Source organism: Dreissena polymorpha, chromosome 4 (genome assembly GCF_020536995.1).
Source record: "Dreissena polymorpha isolate Duluth1 chromosome 4, UMN_Dpol_1.0, whole genome shotgun sequence".
In the NCBI taxonomy this organism is placed as follows: domain Eukaryota; kingdom Metazoa; phylum Mollusca; class Bivalvia; order Myida; family Dreissenidae; genus Dreissena; species Dreissena polymorpha.
Genome location: NC_068358.1, coordinates 63676292 through 63694013, shown reverse-complemented (window position 1 = coordinate 63694013; position 17722 = coordinate 63676292). Strand labels below are relative to the sequence as shown.

Genomic DNA, 17722 nt, shown 5'->3' with positions numbered 1-17722 from the left:
CTTTTAATTGCAAAATATATTAAAATATATAAATATATACAGTGAAGTTACCAGTACTTGATCAGTAGCATAATTAAGTTGTTCTGGTGAAAAGCAATAAATGTTTTGAGATTTCTATTACACGAGTTTGATTAAATATTACCTTTGCTTACTGATTCAGCACATAGTCTTATTTTTAAACGCAGGCAAAATGTATTTGTGATACCTTTTTTCCACCGCAAAATTCATGCATTAACGGATCAGTTGTAGCCATAACGGATCATGTGACTGAAACCACTCAGGGGTGCATCTAACACGCTATTTGAACTGTCCAAACATGAAATGTGTTGTTTAAAATGACCAAGTTACATTGCCAGTTATAAATTATATTCATTTTTTTGTTATTGTTTTCTATATGTGATCTTGTATCCACACTTTACACATGGTGTTCTTGTGTGAATTATCTGTTGAAAATCCTTAAAAATATCGAAAAGATATGGGCATCTTATAAACCATGTAAATTGTTTGAATCATATCTAATCATTGATATTGAACATGGAGCATAAATAAAACATTCAGATTGAGATCATTTATTGAAAGAATCAACAGGATTTGCATATATTTTAATATAATATATTATCAATACGCATATTATCACGCTTGATCCGTTATTGCCTTAATTCTTCATTTTATTTAAGGTGTTGCAAAATTTTAAACAAGAATTAAAACTGAAATGGACTTTTGCAGGCAGAAAGACTACTAAATGGCCTTTAAATTAATGCGTAAACTTCTTACTTTCCAACAGAGTTATAGCATGTGGCCGCTAAAAATGTTCAACCTCCATTTGGAAACGAGACGGAAGTCAACAAAGTCGTGTATACATGTCAGCAAAACATACCAAAATATTTGACAAAGAGTAGCTCCAATTACGACTCAATCAATGCGTTTTAAAGAACATGCCTTAAAGATGCTGTGTGCAAAATATCATCTAAAAATGTCAACTATTTATTGCGATATGCAGTCTTGAACATCAAAGTGATCCACTATGGGTAGTGATCCGGTTATGGTAACTTGACTGTATATCAAAATATCTGTCGGTTGCAATGGTCTGGTTTTAAATCTTAGAAGGAAATTAAGTGTAACTTTCCTTCGTTAGTTTTATTAGAGCCCAAGAAACTGATGTTAATGGTCTTAGTAGAAAATTTAATTTTTCCTTCCTTAAAAATTAGTGTTTGTGTTTTCAACATAGGTTTCTCAGGTTAATTTTTTTCTTTAAACAAAAACCTGATATAAAAATGCTTATAACTATGACCTATGAAAGATAGGATACCGATTAGGGCTGTCACGATTCACCGGTATATAGGTATATTGCGGTGCTTGTCGTGAAAAAAATCGCACAGCGGTAGGGCGTTGCCGCACCGGTTTTTTTAATATTATTATATTAGCACAGATATAAATACATAACATAATTATTTTGATATAGATATCGTTTTGAAAACTGTAGAAGCGATTCAAAAGGGCTAAATAAATAATCCGTTAATATCCAGGTCAAGCAAGCGCTTCCACTTGTAGATGTTTAACTTTCACGTTTAAAATACGGCGATGTATGGGTCCGTACCTATTTTGGAATACCGATTTCCTTTGCAAATAAGTTCATAATTATCCAAAAGATGTTTATTCTATTTCTTATTTTCCTTCCTTAGTATATCGATCGTTCAAAGCATGGCACTTCCGAATCATGTTATCTTAAGATTCTGAATAAGTCGAGGAAGAGTCAGAACGCTACGGATTTTCAATACTGGGCCCGCTGACTCCGCATTTTAAACATGCCCTTGAAGCGTTCGATTTACACAGATCGTTGTCACAGCTATTGTAAACAACATGGCGGACATTTTAGAAAAAGACGCGAATAACAATAACAATAACAATGACTACTTCTATCAAGTTTATTACAGTTTCTAGTCATACTATGATACCAGTGTTTTCTGATTATTGAGTTAAATAAAGTTTGTAAAACATGTTATTCTACTGTTTTCTTCACAGATACATATTCTGTAAAATATCGCGGTATGTACCGCGATACAGTGTTGCCGTACCACGATATACCGCGGTACGCTCACGGCGTATCGTGACAGCCCTAATACCGATTAATACTTTAAAGTTCATTTTTATTGAGATACTAGATGAATTCTAATCAGAAAAAAACTATGAAAGTTAAATATCTATCATGTATATAGTCCTCTTGATTAAAACATAGAAAGCTATTTAACTTACTGCTTCTGTGCAAAAAAACATGTGTGAACTCTGTATGTTAAAAGTATGCATGACTCAGCTGTGAAAATATAATCATAACAAGGAGGAATCAAATTGAAGTTTGACCATGCATGACTGAGATATGCTCTGGAAAAATGCTTAGAAATGTTTCATTTTTACCATTGACATTGAATTGTACTGTTGTGTGATATTTTGCTGTCCTATCATCACACCAAGCTGAATGAGGGAAAAAGATCAATAAAACAAGAGGACTCCAGCTCATATACAAAAAATATCGGTCACAATTAAGTAAGAAATCACGGCGTAGATATGATACCTTTTGCCTCGTATTGTAAACAAACATGACAATTTTCTATATCTTATGTTTCATTTTTCATTAGTGTAATACAAAAACTATATCTTTGTTTCATCAGTTTGATAAAACTAAAATGTTATACAAAGGAAAAATTGGTGTACATTTCGTTCTTCATGAAATCAAGGTTTATATGGATTTGTATAGGGTAATGCTGACGGAGGCCTGTGACATGGTGGGGCTTGATGACACATGGGTAGACTCCCAAGTGGCGGGACCATCTCATACTGCAGATAGCCCTGAGCTAGTGGCTGATCATCTGGCTGGAGCTCACCAAAAAGACGGGGCTGATGCGAATGACAACGGTTCTGACAGTGACAGTGACATGAGCGATATCATTCCTCAGTACGACGGGGCAACTGATGAAAATGGTACTAGGCTTGCATGGTTTTGTTGGGTAGCAAAGGTTGTTAATATGCCTTCTTGTCTTTAGAGAATTCTCGTGAACAAAAAAATCCTCTGAAAAACTTGTCATCTCAAGGACTATATTGCAAAGTCCTAAGCAGTAAACTGTTGAATCATGTGCAAATTTACAGTATTATAACTGTCGCTTTCTTAGGCTAAATTTTCTTTTGGTTGTTTATAATGTGTTTCTTATTGCAGTAAATAACTCAACAAATTCATTGTACATTTCAGGTGAGAAGTCATCGGGTATGAAGCGTCTGGGCATGAAAGGACCTGCCCTGTCGCTGTCCCCTAGAGGTCCTGGGGCTGGGGTGCAAGGTCCGCACATTGTGCAGGCTATCAGTCAGGAGAGTGTAGTGGCTGTAAATCCATTTGGGGATTATCCATCTCCAGGCAACAGTGCCATGATGATGCATAGACCAGTCATCCGTAACAACAATCCTGCTATGGCCGGGAGCCAATCTAGCTGGAATAACTCAGCTGGAAACCAGCATTGGAATGCTGGTAACGTGTACGAGCATAGACATTTAGGGAACCAGCAGTTCTCACCGTCACGTGCAGCTTTGAATATCCAAGGTCAAGGGCATATGTATTCGATGGGAAATCAAATGTACCCCACTATGAACAGTCAGTACATGTATGGTGAAAACACGGCACGTACGCTGCCTGGGCAGTATCCAATGGCAACAAGTGTCATGTACAATGCGCCGGAAGCCGGATTCTTGAACACTAATCCCATGATGCACAGTGGTGGTCAGAGTGCAGTTTTCCAAGGTGAATGCCAAAGATCACCTGGTTCTTTTCATCCCAGTCATAGCCAAATGTACCAGAGGCCTCCTTCTTATGGCCAGAACTCACAGACATTTAATGTGACACCCTTGCAGAGGCCATACGAACCTAGTCATATTGAGCCAGCGCAGTTTCCAGAGATGATAGGGCATAGAAAGGTTAATAAAAAACTACAGGAGACAATAAGCAGGAAAAAGGCCAACCAATTCGTCTCTAATTCAGCCTCAAGTGAAAATTTTGTGATTCGTAGACCAGATTTTACCCAAGGTGTTCAGTCCGTAAGCATTAATACTCACTCTGAAGCGGGTCTGCAATTTGAGAACTCAATGACCATGACCTCTACGCACTCATTGACCATGACTCACAACACCGGCATTAACTCCGCTCAGAGTCTCAGTCCACAGTCATATTCAGCACCTGGTGGAAGTCCTGGCCAGGCCAAGAATCAGCAGTCTAGCCTCAGTCCAGGCGACATGAAGCAGCTTGGGAACATGTCTGGGTATTTTCTGCAGCATTCTCCCAAAACACAAGAATTGTCTCCACTTACGAGAGGCACTGCCACTTATAGCACCCCCTTGGTTTCGCCAGGCCATCCGGGGTTAACTAGTCTTGCCAACAAGCGTCGAAAGCCAGAAAGAAGTAATGTCGACAGCTCTCAACCAGTGCCAATCGCTCATTCTGCAAATCTTACTGCTAATGAAAATCCATCTGAGGACAGTTATTTCATGCAAAGAGAGCCACAAAAATGTTTTCAGACGCCTGCGAGGCATAGTCCAGTCAACAGATCCGCTGCTTTCTCCAGTAGTTTTGCCATTCATAATGTGAATACGTTAAGACATGTTTCACCACCATCATATACCTCTCAACCACAGCAGTGCCATTATGCTAAATCTTTTGCCGAAACTTCAAGTAAACTGGCTAAGCATGAGACTCAAAGGCTTAGTCAAAGCCAGTATGAAGCAATTAGTCCTCCAGTCACCCCAGTGTCTTCATACGCTCCTAGCGCTATAACCACTTCTTCATTGTCAGTGACCCCTGTTCAGAACACAAACACTGCTCAGTTAAGTCCTTTAGAAAGACTACTATGTGATCCTCACACTGATTGTGCCACAAAATACGAATCTCCAGCATTACGGCAAAGTCTGAGTCATTGTTCTGTCACTAGTGTTTTGCCAGCAAGTTCTGAAGATTTACAAAGGACCAAAGTCTTGCAACATGGCCAAGGTCTTATTGGCAATATTTCTAGTCATTCAAGTGTTGTTAACAGACACCCCAGCAAATGTCTTGAAGAGTCACAATTGTATAACCTTCTTTCAGCTAATAGCAAAAAGAAATCTCTTGGTGGGTTTTCTGACCATGGTTCAAATAATACTCTAAATGATAGTCAACAAGATCTATTTGCTGATATTGGTACAGGATCTCTTTCCGTGAACAGTTCAGGATATTCAAAGGACCACAGTAGGTCTAGTGGCAGTGAACCTGTGGAACTTGAAGACAGCCTGAAGTCTTTATTTGACAGAGATACGCCATTGGAACCATTGTCACAACAAAACACAGTGCCCAGAAATAATACTTTACAACGAAGTCAAAGTTTGAATGTGGAGCAAATAGATGTTGCTTCCTTAGACAACCTGCGGCACTTTGTAGGCAGTGTGACCAAAGGTTCGGAATATGGTGTGCATTTTAGTAAAGCTGTTTCTACAGAAAATCTCAGAAAGCCTGTTTCTCTTGGCTCTCTTCAACGCAGTCTCATGGAGAGCCATAAAGAAATGAAGGCAGAATTAAAGGGCATGTCACCAGTAAATCAAGGTGCAGTTTTGCATGGCGATCCCAATGAATCTCAGAGGTCAGTGGGAACTCTTGAAAAGTCATTAGTATCGGGTCATGAACAAAGCCCATTTCATATCTTTTCAAATCAGTCTTTGGTGAGGCAGTCGAAACAAAGTTCCAGCCAACAGGAGCAACATTCACAAGACCAACTACACTCAACTACTAAAAGTCCTGTTTTAAACCAGATACCCACTCCACGATTCTCGACTCCACAAAGTGGAAATTCCATCACTAACTGGGCATTACAGCAGGGTCTTGTAAGTTCAAAGGTCAAAGAGGACATGGGGGCAAAAAGTCGTGGGAGTTCAGGGCGGGGAAGGGGTGGAACACCAGGGAAGAGAGGTCGACCCAGGTTAGAACGACCTGCAAGCATTCCGGGTGGGTCACCAATAAAGTCAGTCAGTGTTAGTCAACATTCACCATTTCCAAAGAAAAAGAGGGGTCGGCCACGAAAAGGTATGGAAAATTTCTCTGAACCGCCACTAGCAGCAGTACAGTTCAGTCCTCCTCAGTCAGTTCAGCAGAATCATCAACAAGGGCATGGTTTGTCTCTAGGCTATACAAGGGTGAGTGCTTCCGGTTTAGGGAATTTCTCGTTTAATAATCAAGGACCATTTCAAGATTGTCAGCAATCATTTCAACAGATGCTTTCAACAGACGAAGATCCAGGCGACTTCCTTGCAGAACTTGAAAGGTATCAAGGAAGTGATATTCCTCAGAATCAGTTGTCAATCTCTTTAGACTCGCGTAATATGCAAACTCAATTTAACAACTTCCAGGATAATGTAGTAAGTTATTCCCGGACAGACTTGAACTTTCCTAATCCCTCCAAATGCTCAGGTCAAAGTGATCACAATTTAACATATGAGGACAAATTCTCTGGCATTCCTGTTTCCAGTGCAAGTGACAGCAATTTCATGCTTACACACAATCAGGATTCATTTCATCAGACCGGTTCCAACCTTCAGCAGCATTTGTTTAATTGTCATCAGCAGCAGCAACATCATCATCATCATCAACAACCAGAGCTCACTACAAATACACCATATGGCAATCGAAGTGGTGAACTGGAACTGGTAAACACAGAATTAAATCTGTCCCAGGCCATTGACATAAGCGAACCAATGGTTAACTTTGATGCTTCTGTAGAGCAACATTTAGACCAGCCATTCGACAGACTTCGTCCTGAAGACATTGTGCCTAACCCAACCATGATAAACACATACCATGCTCAGAGGATTCCGACAGTGAGCGAACCTTTACTTCCAGCAGAAAGTAGGCTGACATCTAAGCATTTAACAGGTTTTGACAAGGAACACTTAGTGAAGAAATTTTTTCAGAAAAGGCAGAACTCTGTGAATTCAACCAATGTTGAAGAGTTAATAAGATACCGGCAAAAACCAGTAATGTCTTCCCCATTCTACACCTTTAATTTCCCATTGCCCAGTCCTGTATTAAAAGGAATTAAGTTTAGAAAGCATCCTTGTCAACAAATTAACGCACAAGAAAAGGTGCGAATGCATCCAAAAGATGCTCGTAAGTACAGTTTGATGAAAATTGGTAGGGAAGTGGTCAAGTTGATCAACATGAGTGAGACACAGGTCAAAACTGTTGAAGAGCAGCTGAAAGCTGGTGTGAAAATTGTGCCTTTTCCTCCTGCCTTGCGAGAGGTGGATATTGCAAATATCCCTACATGTAAACAGGCAAAGTCGAGGCTGAATATCCACAGAAACCAGAAAAAGCGTCAGATGTTCCATGGAAATATCGCAAACGTTCCTCACCGGAAAAAGTACAGACAAGGCTTCCAGTACTTCGGCAAAGGAAGCATCGGTCGAGGACACAATGTAAAAATGTGCAATCAAGATTTGCCCCGAGAGTTTGAGGATAACGAAGATATAATACTTAAAGATGTTAACCTCACGGATGCATCAAATGGCACACTGACACCAATAAAATCGAGAACACCAATAGCAGGTCGTAGTCCTGTGGCGGGTAGGAGTCCGGCATACTATACTGGGTCCCATAATGTTGAATCTGACAAGGAAGTGCTTGAATCTAAACTTGGCGAGCTCGAACTGGACTTGAACCAGTCTGGAAATAGCCAGATTTTTAAGGAGATTCAAGAACTAAATGGAACAACTGAGGATGAATTAGATGATCAGTTTGCTGATGTTAGTGAATCGGATGGAATGTTTGAGAATTCTGAAAAAGGTTTGAATAATGGTACGATCGAAAAAAGTGACATTTCTGATGAAAATGAGGAGCACAATGTGTCATCAGTGAAAACTGAAATGGAAAACACAGACAATGAATCTCTTGGGAAGGTCCCTGTTGGGGAGGAAAGATTTGGTTTGAAGGTAGAAAATGAGTTGCCAGAGAAATGTAACACTGAAATGAAAGACTTCAAAGCAATAGCAGATGCAGATAACCTAGGACTGTTCACCAAGAATGGCGTAAACATGGCATACAGCTTTAAGAAAACTTTAGAAATGGCTGCTTTATTAAAGAAGAAAGAAATTGATTTAAGTTATGATGAAAATGATGGTGGTTCTGATGTTTGTAAGGTAAAAGGTAAATCAAGATCTCGCTCAAGCAGCATTGATAGTATCCCAAGTAAATTGGCCTCAAGATGTAATTCAGTACCTACAAGTGAAAAAGACCTTGCGTTAGTGCATGTGAATACCCGTCTATTAAAACGTGCAACAAGTACAAGCAGTAATAGTGATTCGAATAAAAGTGCCTCTAAACGTTCCAAAAGGTTGTCAAGTACAAATTCCACTTCTTCATCGTCATCAAAGCATAGTTCCAAGAAGTCCAAAAGGTCCGGGAATAGGAAATACTATAACTGTGATTCTGACTCTGATGGCATTCCTGGTGTGGATTATATAGTGACTAACAGATTCAAAGGGCGAAAGGAACTGAGAGTGGTTGTTAATAAACTGGATATAGACGGTCTTGATGGCTTGGAGCAAGGAAATGGTAAAGATGGACTCGATGAAACTTGTCGGAAAACACCTTGCAATATGTTAGAGGGAAAAGTTATTGGTGCTGGAACAGATAGAAAAAGTGCTGATCGGTTTATTACAGGTTATTCAGCTGAGTTTGAAAAATTTATTGCTCAAAATGTTAACCCCCAAAAATCGCCAATTATAGAAACAGATTCTGACACAGAAGACTGTGATATAGTTGAAGAGTTTTTGGGTACAAAAAGGTGAGTGTAGGTCCCAAAGTGGTACAAACAATTACAATAGATGTGCCTAAATTGGACATCGATCCAGCTCATGTTCCAATGAGATCAGAACCAACCGTTGCAGAACCAAAGATATTTCGGAACAAAAACAGTGTAGAAATCATGGATCTAAATGACGATTCTTCTGAGGAAGGTAGTTGTGGTGTGGCCAAATCAAGAAAGGTTGCCATGGAGTTAACAAGAGCAGGTAAGACAAGTAATGATAATTCTTCTTTCCTTCCATGTAATAAAAATACTAACTTTAACAAGGATATTTTTTATTTGACAGGTGGGAAAGATCTTTCTAGCTCTACGGAGGAAGATTTGGTTTTTCCTCAGATGTCTTCTGCCAAGCGGACAAAACGTCTGCAAAAAAGGAATCATGATGTTTCTGGGCAGAAAAAGAAAAAATCAAACTATGTCAAGCATGATGGCAGTGCCTTTGTAACTAAGCGCAGGAAACGACCAAAACGAAACAAGCCTACAAAATTGATGTGTACTTTGTCTGTATTGCATCATGCTACAATGGAGAGTTTAACCAAACTTGTGAGTGATGAATCCAATTCTAATCAATCTCCAATTAAGCTCAGGGATAGTTTATCTGATACTAATAGTCCATTTCCTATAACTGTAAAAGCTCCAGACTATGAACTCTATGGGGACAAATCTGATGATCATAAAGTGATGTATGAAGACACAATGTTATCTTTGGCCTATTTGTCGCCTTTTTCAAGTGAAAGTTGCAGTGTGTCACCTCCAAGGGCATTGTCACCTGAAGAAATGGAAAAAATAGATGAAACTAACAGTAACGGTGTGACTGAAAAGGGCAATACCAGTGTTGAATGTAATGAGCAAAAGTTGACTATGATGGATATATTGAGCCAAATGCATAATCCTTTTGACAGTTTTGGAAACAAGTTAAAACCTGATGAAAGTACTAAGCATAATAAAGTAGCTATAGCCAAAACAACTACCCTGACATTGCAGGATATTAAAAACCTGTGTCAAGAAAAACTTGTTTGTAATACAGGCCCTTTATTGCCAAGTTGTAGTAATGCAAATGATTCAATTAGTTTAGCAGACATTGATGACAAAGAAGAAATACAAAAATTGGAAGCGAAATCTTCGAATGTAAAACGTGAAAATGCCAAAGAAACACCAATTTCTGTTCTTGTGTCCAATGATGGTAAAATTGCAACAGAAGACTGTCAAAAGGCCATTGACAATACCAGTGGTTGTTCCCGGTGGGTTGATTCACCTCCTCCAGATCTTGGGCCACCTGTGGGATCCTCCACAGAACACGAGGACAAATATGATGATATACCTCCTCATTTGACTCCAAACCGTAACAAGTCCATAAGCGAATGCAGTGAAATAAGCAATAGTGATGAACAATTTAAAAATCTGAACAGGACGTCTGACAGGTACAATAGGATACACCAAATGCCACCATTTTTGACTCCATGTAGATCACCGAGAACTTCCGTGTCACCTCAAGGTGAGTCCAAAATTGCAGAGAATTTTGTGAAGAGGTCTCAGCAGATTGAGGAAAAGCTTAACCAGTCTGTGTGTTCTGAGAATTCTTCCGAATCGATGAACGTTGTGCATTGTAAGGACTTCAGTGACATAAGTGATGAAGATGGTGAAAGGTCACATGGTCAAGGTCACATGCAGAGAATCCTAAAGCTGGGTGCCGGTACAACGCAGTCAATTAATAATTCTGAAAGTCTTTTCAGTTCTTATTGTACTGAGTATTCTACACAAGACTCAAAAGCGATTGATCGTGAAACGAAGCTTCGACAAATAAAAGAATTTGAAGAACAGATGGCAAACAAAAAAGCAGACGAAAACAGGAACAATATATTTGACATTTTCAGTGTTGAAGCGGAAGGTATTGAGAGAAACACATCAAGGGAAAGTGATTCTTTTAAGTACAGAAACAGTTTACAATTGGAAGCTCATTGCCATAAAAATGGCATATTTATGAATGCAGGTCAAGAGCATTTGACATCGCCACAAAGAAGTGATCGCAGCTTCTCCAAAAAATTGCGAGCTGTGGCTTCAATTAAAAATTCATCATTGACATCCCTTGCGCCACCAGTGTCCTTTCCATTACCAAATTCAAATCAGCGAAGTGTAAATTCCTGTCTTCAGGGTCGAACTGAAATTCCCAGAAGTGTGTTATTTCAAAGGTCATTGTCTCAACATGATGTTCCTTCTAGTCTCTATTTCGGAAACCTGGAAAATGGATTTGCTGAAAACGTGCATTTGAAAGATTTTAAGACCAGGAATGCTAGTATGAATATGTTTCAGAGACTGCACGCTGAAACCAAACATAGATCTCAGCAGAGCTTTTTTGAAAATATTTCAAACGGAATAAACAATTTTTCCAATCAAATTGGCCATACAAGTGTTAGTGGATATGGTGGAGATTTGTTTGAGTCGTCTGTGGACTCAGTATTGTCTTTTAATAAACCCAGACCACAACTGCAGAGACCATTATCAGAGAATTCACAAAGATCAAAATATGGCATTGTGCATAATTTGAAAATGTGTGATTCCATTCGAAAATGTGTCAATAATTTTGTACCAAGAGAGGACAATGGTATCAATGGTCCTGTTCCATTTGTTTCATTTGGCAAAGGCCATGAAAGGAACAATCCAGAATCAATCAGATTAGGTGATAGTTCAAAAGATGATTCTTACCTATCAAATAACACCTCAAATAGTTCTCTTTCAAATTCCCATAAAAGAGACAAAGGACCAAATGAAAGCCAAGATGGCGGAAGTGGTGATCATAGATACAAAGAATCAATGGAGATTGTTGAGCAGCCTGCTTTCCATGTGATCACCCCACTAATCTGCCCTCCATCCAGGGAGAGTGTTCAGATAACCGCCACTGAGCATGGACTACCTGTCCATCAGCTGGTGCATGCTTTCTATGGGAACCACAGAGATGTGCCGGAGAAACTGAGGTACTTCAGATCTTGATGTGCCTTGTTTCCTCATGCATGCATATTCATATTCTCTGGGAGAACCAGGCTCAAACCATGCATGCAGTCTGCACTGGCTTATCAGGGACAGCACTTAAGGCCTAGACTGGAATTTTCTTTAGGGGAGTATTCCTTTGAAACAAAAAATCCAAATATGTTGAAAGTGCAGTCAGTGTTTTTATACCCCCAGATGGAATGATCGTGGATATATTGTTTTTGGCCTGTCTGTCATTCTGTCCCAAAACTTTAATCTTGGTAAAAGTTTTGCGATAATTTTTGCAATATTGAAGATAGCAACTTGATATTTGGCATGCATGTGTATCTCATGGAGCTGCACATTTTGAGTGGTGAAAGGTCAAATATATGGCTTCAAAGGGGCGCAGAAGGGGGCATTGTGTTTCACAAACACAGCTCTTGTTTTCATTAAAAATCAGTCCGGTAATCGGCCCCATTCCCAATTGCAAAAAGTATATATTTTTATACGCCCATTTTTAAAAACGGGACGTATTATAGTTTCACCCTTGGCGGGCGGGCGGCAGGCGGCGTCCACAGCAGTGTCCGCTCTCTAATTCAAATAGTTTTCATCCGGTCTTCACCAAAATTGGTCAGAAGTTGTGTCTTGACAATATCTAGGTCAAGTTTGAATATGGGTCATGCCGGGTCAAAAAACTAGGTCATGGGGTCACTTAGTGCATTTCAAGGATTAAGCATGGTGTCCGCTCTCTAATTGAAGTAGTTTTCACCCGATCTTTACCAAATTTTGTCAGAAGTTGTGTCTAGATGATATGTAGGTCAAGTTCAAATATGGGTCATGGCGGGTCAAAAACTAGGTCACGAGGTTACGTAGTGCATTTCAAGCATTTAGCATGGTGTCCGCTCTCTAATTGAAGTAGTTTTCATCTGATCTTCACCTTATTTGGTCAGAAGTTGTGTCTAGATGATATGTAGGTCAAGTTCGAATATGGGTCATGCCAGGTCAAAAACTAGGTCTCGAGGTCACTTAGTGCATTGAGCATGGTGTCCAAAACATTCGAACGGGCGTATCTTGTGACAGTTTGGCACTCTTGTTCCCAAATGGGAGCTTAAACTTCCCATTGGAAGGTTTAAAAAAAATATATATACATGTGTATATATATTTTTTTTTAGATCTCAATATTATGTTCAACTCCCATCCATAAAAGTTCAACCTTAGTAAATGTAATACTGAAAACATTTGTTTTGAAATTTCGAAGCATTTTTATGCCTCCGGTAGGGTGGCATATAGCAACTGTCCGTCAGTCCGTCCGAAAACTTTAACATTGGCTATAACTTTTGCAATAGTGAAGAAAGCAATTTGATATTTGGCATGCATGTGTATCTCATGAAGCTGCACATTTTGAGTGGTCAAGGTCATCCTTCAAGGTCAAAAGTAAAAGAATAAAATCCAAGGGAAGTAATAAGCTTTAAAAGGAAGATAATTTCTAAGCCTGCCAAAGGATATATTGAATTTTTTTTAAAGCGGCGCAATAGGGGGGGTATTGTGTTTCTGACAAACACATCTCTTGTTTAGTAAAAAAACAACAACACAAATTTCCCAGTTTAAATCAAAATGCCGAAAAATTTTCCAATCCAAAAGAGCCCCTTTCCCAAAATGGTGGAAAAAACACTGTGCAGTCCCTGATTAGGACACATGCATTTAGCCCAGTTTTCTCAGAGAAGAGCTCATGTTATTTTTATACTCAAGCTTTTGGTGTTCACAGGTTTCCCACATGGCTAGCTCAAAACGTACTTGACACTTTAGAATTAAGTATACTTTCATATGTAGTATTTCTGCATGTATGTGGGTTAACAACATTATTACATATATTCCTATTTATTTTTGGTTGCTCTTTTTGTTATATTGATGTGTTTTCTTTTCCTCATTTGATTTTACGAAAGTCAGTTATTTTATGTATAGCTACATGTATGTTACTAGCTGATTTTGTTTGTATAAATATTATGAATAATGATGGTTTCTATTTATTTGTGTTTTTATAAGTAAATTGTCCTCTGTAAAATTGTAAATGCATTCTCTGGAAATGCATTACAGCTTTATGGAATCCATTTTCCTTGCATCTTAATGTGAACAAGAAAAATTGAAAATATATATAAAAGAGATTGAATATGTTTAAGAGAAATCCCATATATAATATGAGGAACTGAATATGTATTATAGAAATTGTCTTGGTTGGTAACAAAATCTGTAAAAAATATTTTTTTTAGGAAATATCTATCCAAAATCTTTTAGCAAGTTTGTGGTATATATGCTAGGTAGAAAACATGTATGCTAATTTACTTACATGAAATGGGGAATATTAAAGAGACAGATGCCTTGAACATGTATTTGTTGGCTTACAGTAACATCTAAGTGAACATAGAAATTGATTTCCTGGTTAATGATTATGTGTGATTATGGACATAAAATCAATTTTAAATACATTTTTGTGTAGTTTTTTAAAAAAAAGCATGGGAGGGTATTTGATAGATGTCAATTTATATATGAAATCTATCCAGGATATTAATGTTTATATATGTTTGTGTATACAGATGCTTTCTCCACATCCCAGTTACATGTAATTGTATTGTGAGTGTTTTTTAACAGATTCTTAACTCCCTCCACATATTAAAGGGACCTTTCCACGTTTTGGTAAATTGACAAAATTGAAAATAAATGTTTCAGATTTGTTAATTTTCGTTCCATAGTTATGATATTTTCAAGGAAACAGTAATACTGAACATTAACCATGCTCTTAAATATTCATAATATGCATCTTTTGAAGATTTAAAAACCTGAAAATTAGAAAGCGTTACCAACATTGGAATAATTTGGAGAGTTTTTTTGTTATTATGCCCCCCTTCGAAGAAGAGGGGGTATATTGCTTTGCACATGTCGGTCTGTCTGTCGAATGGTTGGTCCGTCCACCAGGTGGTTTCCGGATGATAACTCAAGAACGCTTGGGCCTAGGATCATGAAACTTCATAGGTACATTGAACATGACTCGCAGATGACCCCTATTGATTTTGAGGTCACTAGGTCAAAGGTCAAGGTCACGGTGACCCGAAATAGTAAAATGGTTTCCGGATGATAACTCAAGAACGCTTAGGCCTAGGATCATGAAACTTTGTAGGTAGATTGATCATGACTCGCAGATGACCCCTATACATTTTCAGGTCACTAGGTCAAAGGTCAAGGTCACAGTGACCCGAAATAGTAAAATGGTTTCCGGATGATAACTCAAGAACGCTTAGGCCTAGGATCATGAAACTTGATAGGTAGATTGATCATGACTCGCAGATGACCCCTATTGATTTTCAGGTCACTAGGTCAAAGGTCAAGGTCACATTGACCCGAAATAGTAAAATGGTTTCCGGATGATAACTCAAGAACGCTTAGGCCTAGGATCATGAAACTTGATAGGTAGATTGATCATGACTAGCAGATGACCCATATTGATTTTCAGGTCACTAGGTCAAAGGTCAAGGTCTCAGTGACCCGAAATAGTAAAATGGTTTCCGGATGATAACTCAAGAACGCTTATGCCTAGGATCATGAAACTTCAGTAGGTTGATTGATAATGGCTGGCAGATGACCCCTATTGATTTTCAGGTCACTAGGTCAAAGGTCAAGGTCACGGTGACCCGAAATAGTAAAATGGTTTCCGGATGATAACTCTAGAACGCTTATGCCTAGGATCATGAAACTTCATTGGTACATTGATCATGACTTGCAGATGACCCCTATTGATTTTGAGGTCACTAGGTCAAAGGTCAAGGTCATGGTGACCCGAAATAGTAAAATGGTTTCCGGATGATAACTCAAGAACGCTTATGCCTAGGATCATGAAACTTCATAGGTACATTGATCATGACTCGCAGATGACCCCTATCAATTTTGAGGTCACTAGGTCAAAGGTCAAGTTCACGGTGACCCGAAATAGTAAAATGGTTTTGGGATGATAACTGAAGAACGCTTATTCCTAGGATCATGAAACTTGATAGGTAGATTGATCATGACTCGCAGATGACCCCTATTAATTTTCAGGTCACTAGGTCAAAGGTCACGGTGACCCAAAATAGTAAAATGGTTTCCGGATGATTACTCAAGAACGCTTATGGCTAGGATCATGAAACTTCATAGGTACATTGATCATGAGTGGCAGATGACCCCTATTGATTTTCAGGTCGCTAGGTCAAAGGTCAAGGTCACAGTGACAAAAAACATATTCACACAATGGCTGTCACTACAACGGAGAGCCCATATGGGGGGCATGCATGTTTTACAAACAGCCCTTGTTTTTACATTTTGTTACACTGCAAGGATTGCTTATGTATATGTAAAGTATAAAATACACCTCTCACTGTATGAGCACAATTTGCAGATTGGTTAAAGTACTATACTTTAACTCCAATGGTCAGTGGTTCGAGCCCAGTTGAGGATTACTTTTTTGTTCTTCCTTTATTTTATTCTTGTTTTTAGCTCACCTGTCACAAAGTGACATGGTGAGCTTATGTGATTGTGTGATGTCCGGCGTCCGTTGTGCGTGCGTGTGTGCGTCCGTCAACAATTTGTTTGGGTAGACAGTAGAGGTCACAGTTTTCATCCAATCTTTATGAAATTTGGTCAGAATGTTTATCTTGATGAAATCTGGGTTGGGATTATATAAGGGTCATCTGGGGTCAAAAACTAGGTCACTAAGGTCAAATAATAGAAAAACCATGTGTAGACAGTAGAGGTCACATTTTTCATCCAATTTTTTATAAAATTTGTTTAGATTGTTTATCTTGATGAAAATCTGGGTTGGGATTGTATCTGGGTCATCTGGGGTCAAAAACTAGGTTACTAGGTCAAATAATAGAAAAACCTTGTGTAGACAATAGAAGTCACATTTTTCATCCAATCTTTATGAAATTTGGTTAGAATGTTTATCTTGATAAAATCTGGATTGGAATAGTATTTGGGTCATCTGGGGTCAGAAACTAGGTCACTAGGTCAAATCATAGAAAAACCTGATGTAGACAATTGAGGTAATAGTTTTCATCAGATCTTAATGAAATATGGTCAGATTGTTTGTCTTGTTAAAATCTGGGTTGGAATTGAATTTGGGTCATCTAGGGTCAAAAACTAGGTCACTAGGTTAAAGTTAAAAAAACTTGTGTAGACAGTAGAGATCACAGTTTTCATACAAACTCAATAAAATTTGTCCAGAATGTTAATCTTGATAAAATCTGGGTTGGGATGGTATTTGGGTCATCTGGGGTGATGGTCAAAAACTAGGTCACTAGGTCAAGTTATAGAAAAACGTTGTGTGGACAATAGAGGTCATAGTTTTCATCTGATCTTAATGAAATATGGTCAGAATGTTTATCTTGATAATATCTGATTTTGGATTGTTTATGGGTCATCTAGGGTAAAAAATTAGGCCATCGGTCCAATTCTAGTAAAACCTTGTGTAGATGAAAGAGGTCACAGATTTCATAACGTCTTAATGAAATTTTGTCAGAATGTAATAATTAATGAAATCTGGCTTGGGATTGCATATGGGTCTTATAGAATTTAAGTTGATGTAGCAAGGTTAGTCAGGTGAGCGATTCATGGCCATCATGACCCTCTTGTTTACTGGAGCTATTTAGGTATAATGTTTACATTTACCATTTTAAACTATTTAAACATTAATTTCATTACATGCCAAAATCTGTGAAAAGGTCCCTTTAAGCCAGCAAGGTTTTTTTTTAAGGTGTGGAGATACTCAGTTTGTTTCCTTTTTATGCCCACGGATCGAAAGATCGGGGGTGTATTGTTTTTGGCCTGTCTGTCTGTTGGAACATTCATTCATTGTATGTGTGTGTCCCAAA

General features: G+C 38.5%; 1 protein-coding gene across 1 annotated transcript in view; it reads left to right on the top strand.

Annotated features, from left to right (window-relative positions):
• The window catches only part of LOC127878475 (uncharacterized), a 143340-nt gene that overhangs the window by 81103 nt on the left and 44515 nt on the right, over positions 1-17722 (top strand). Inside the window, 4 exon segments of the mRNA XM_052425001.1 lie at positions 2753-2976; positions 3242-8838; positions 8841-9066; positions 9148-11833. Coding sequence (XP_052280961.1) covers positions 2753-2976; positions 3242-8838; positions 8841-9066; positions 9148-11833 — 8733 coding nt within the window.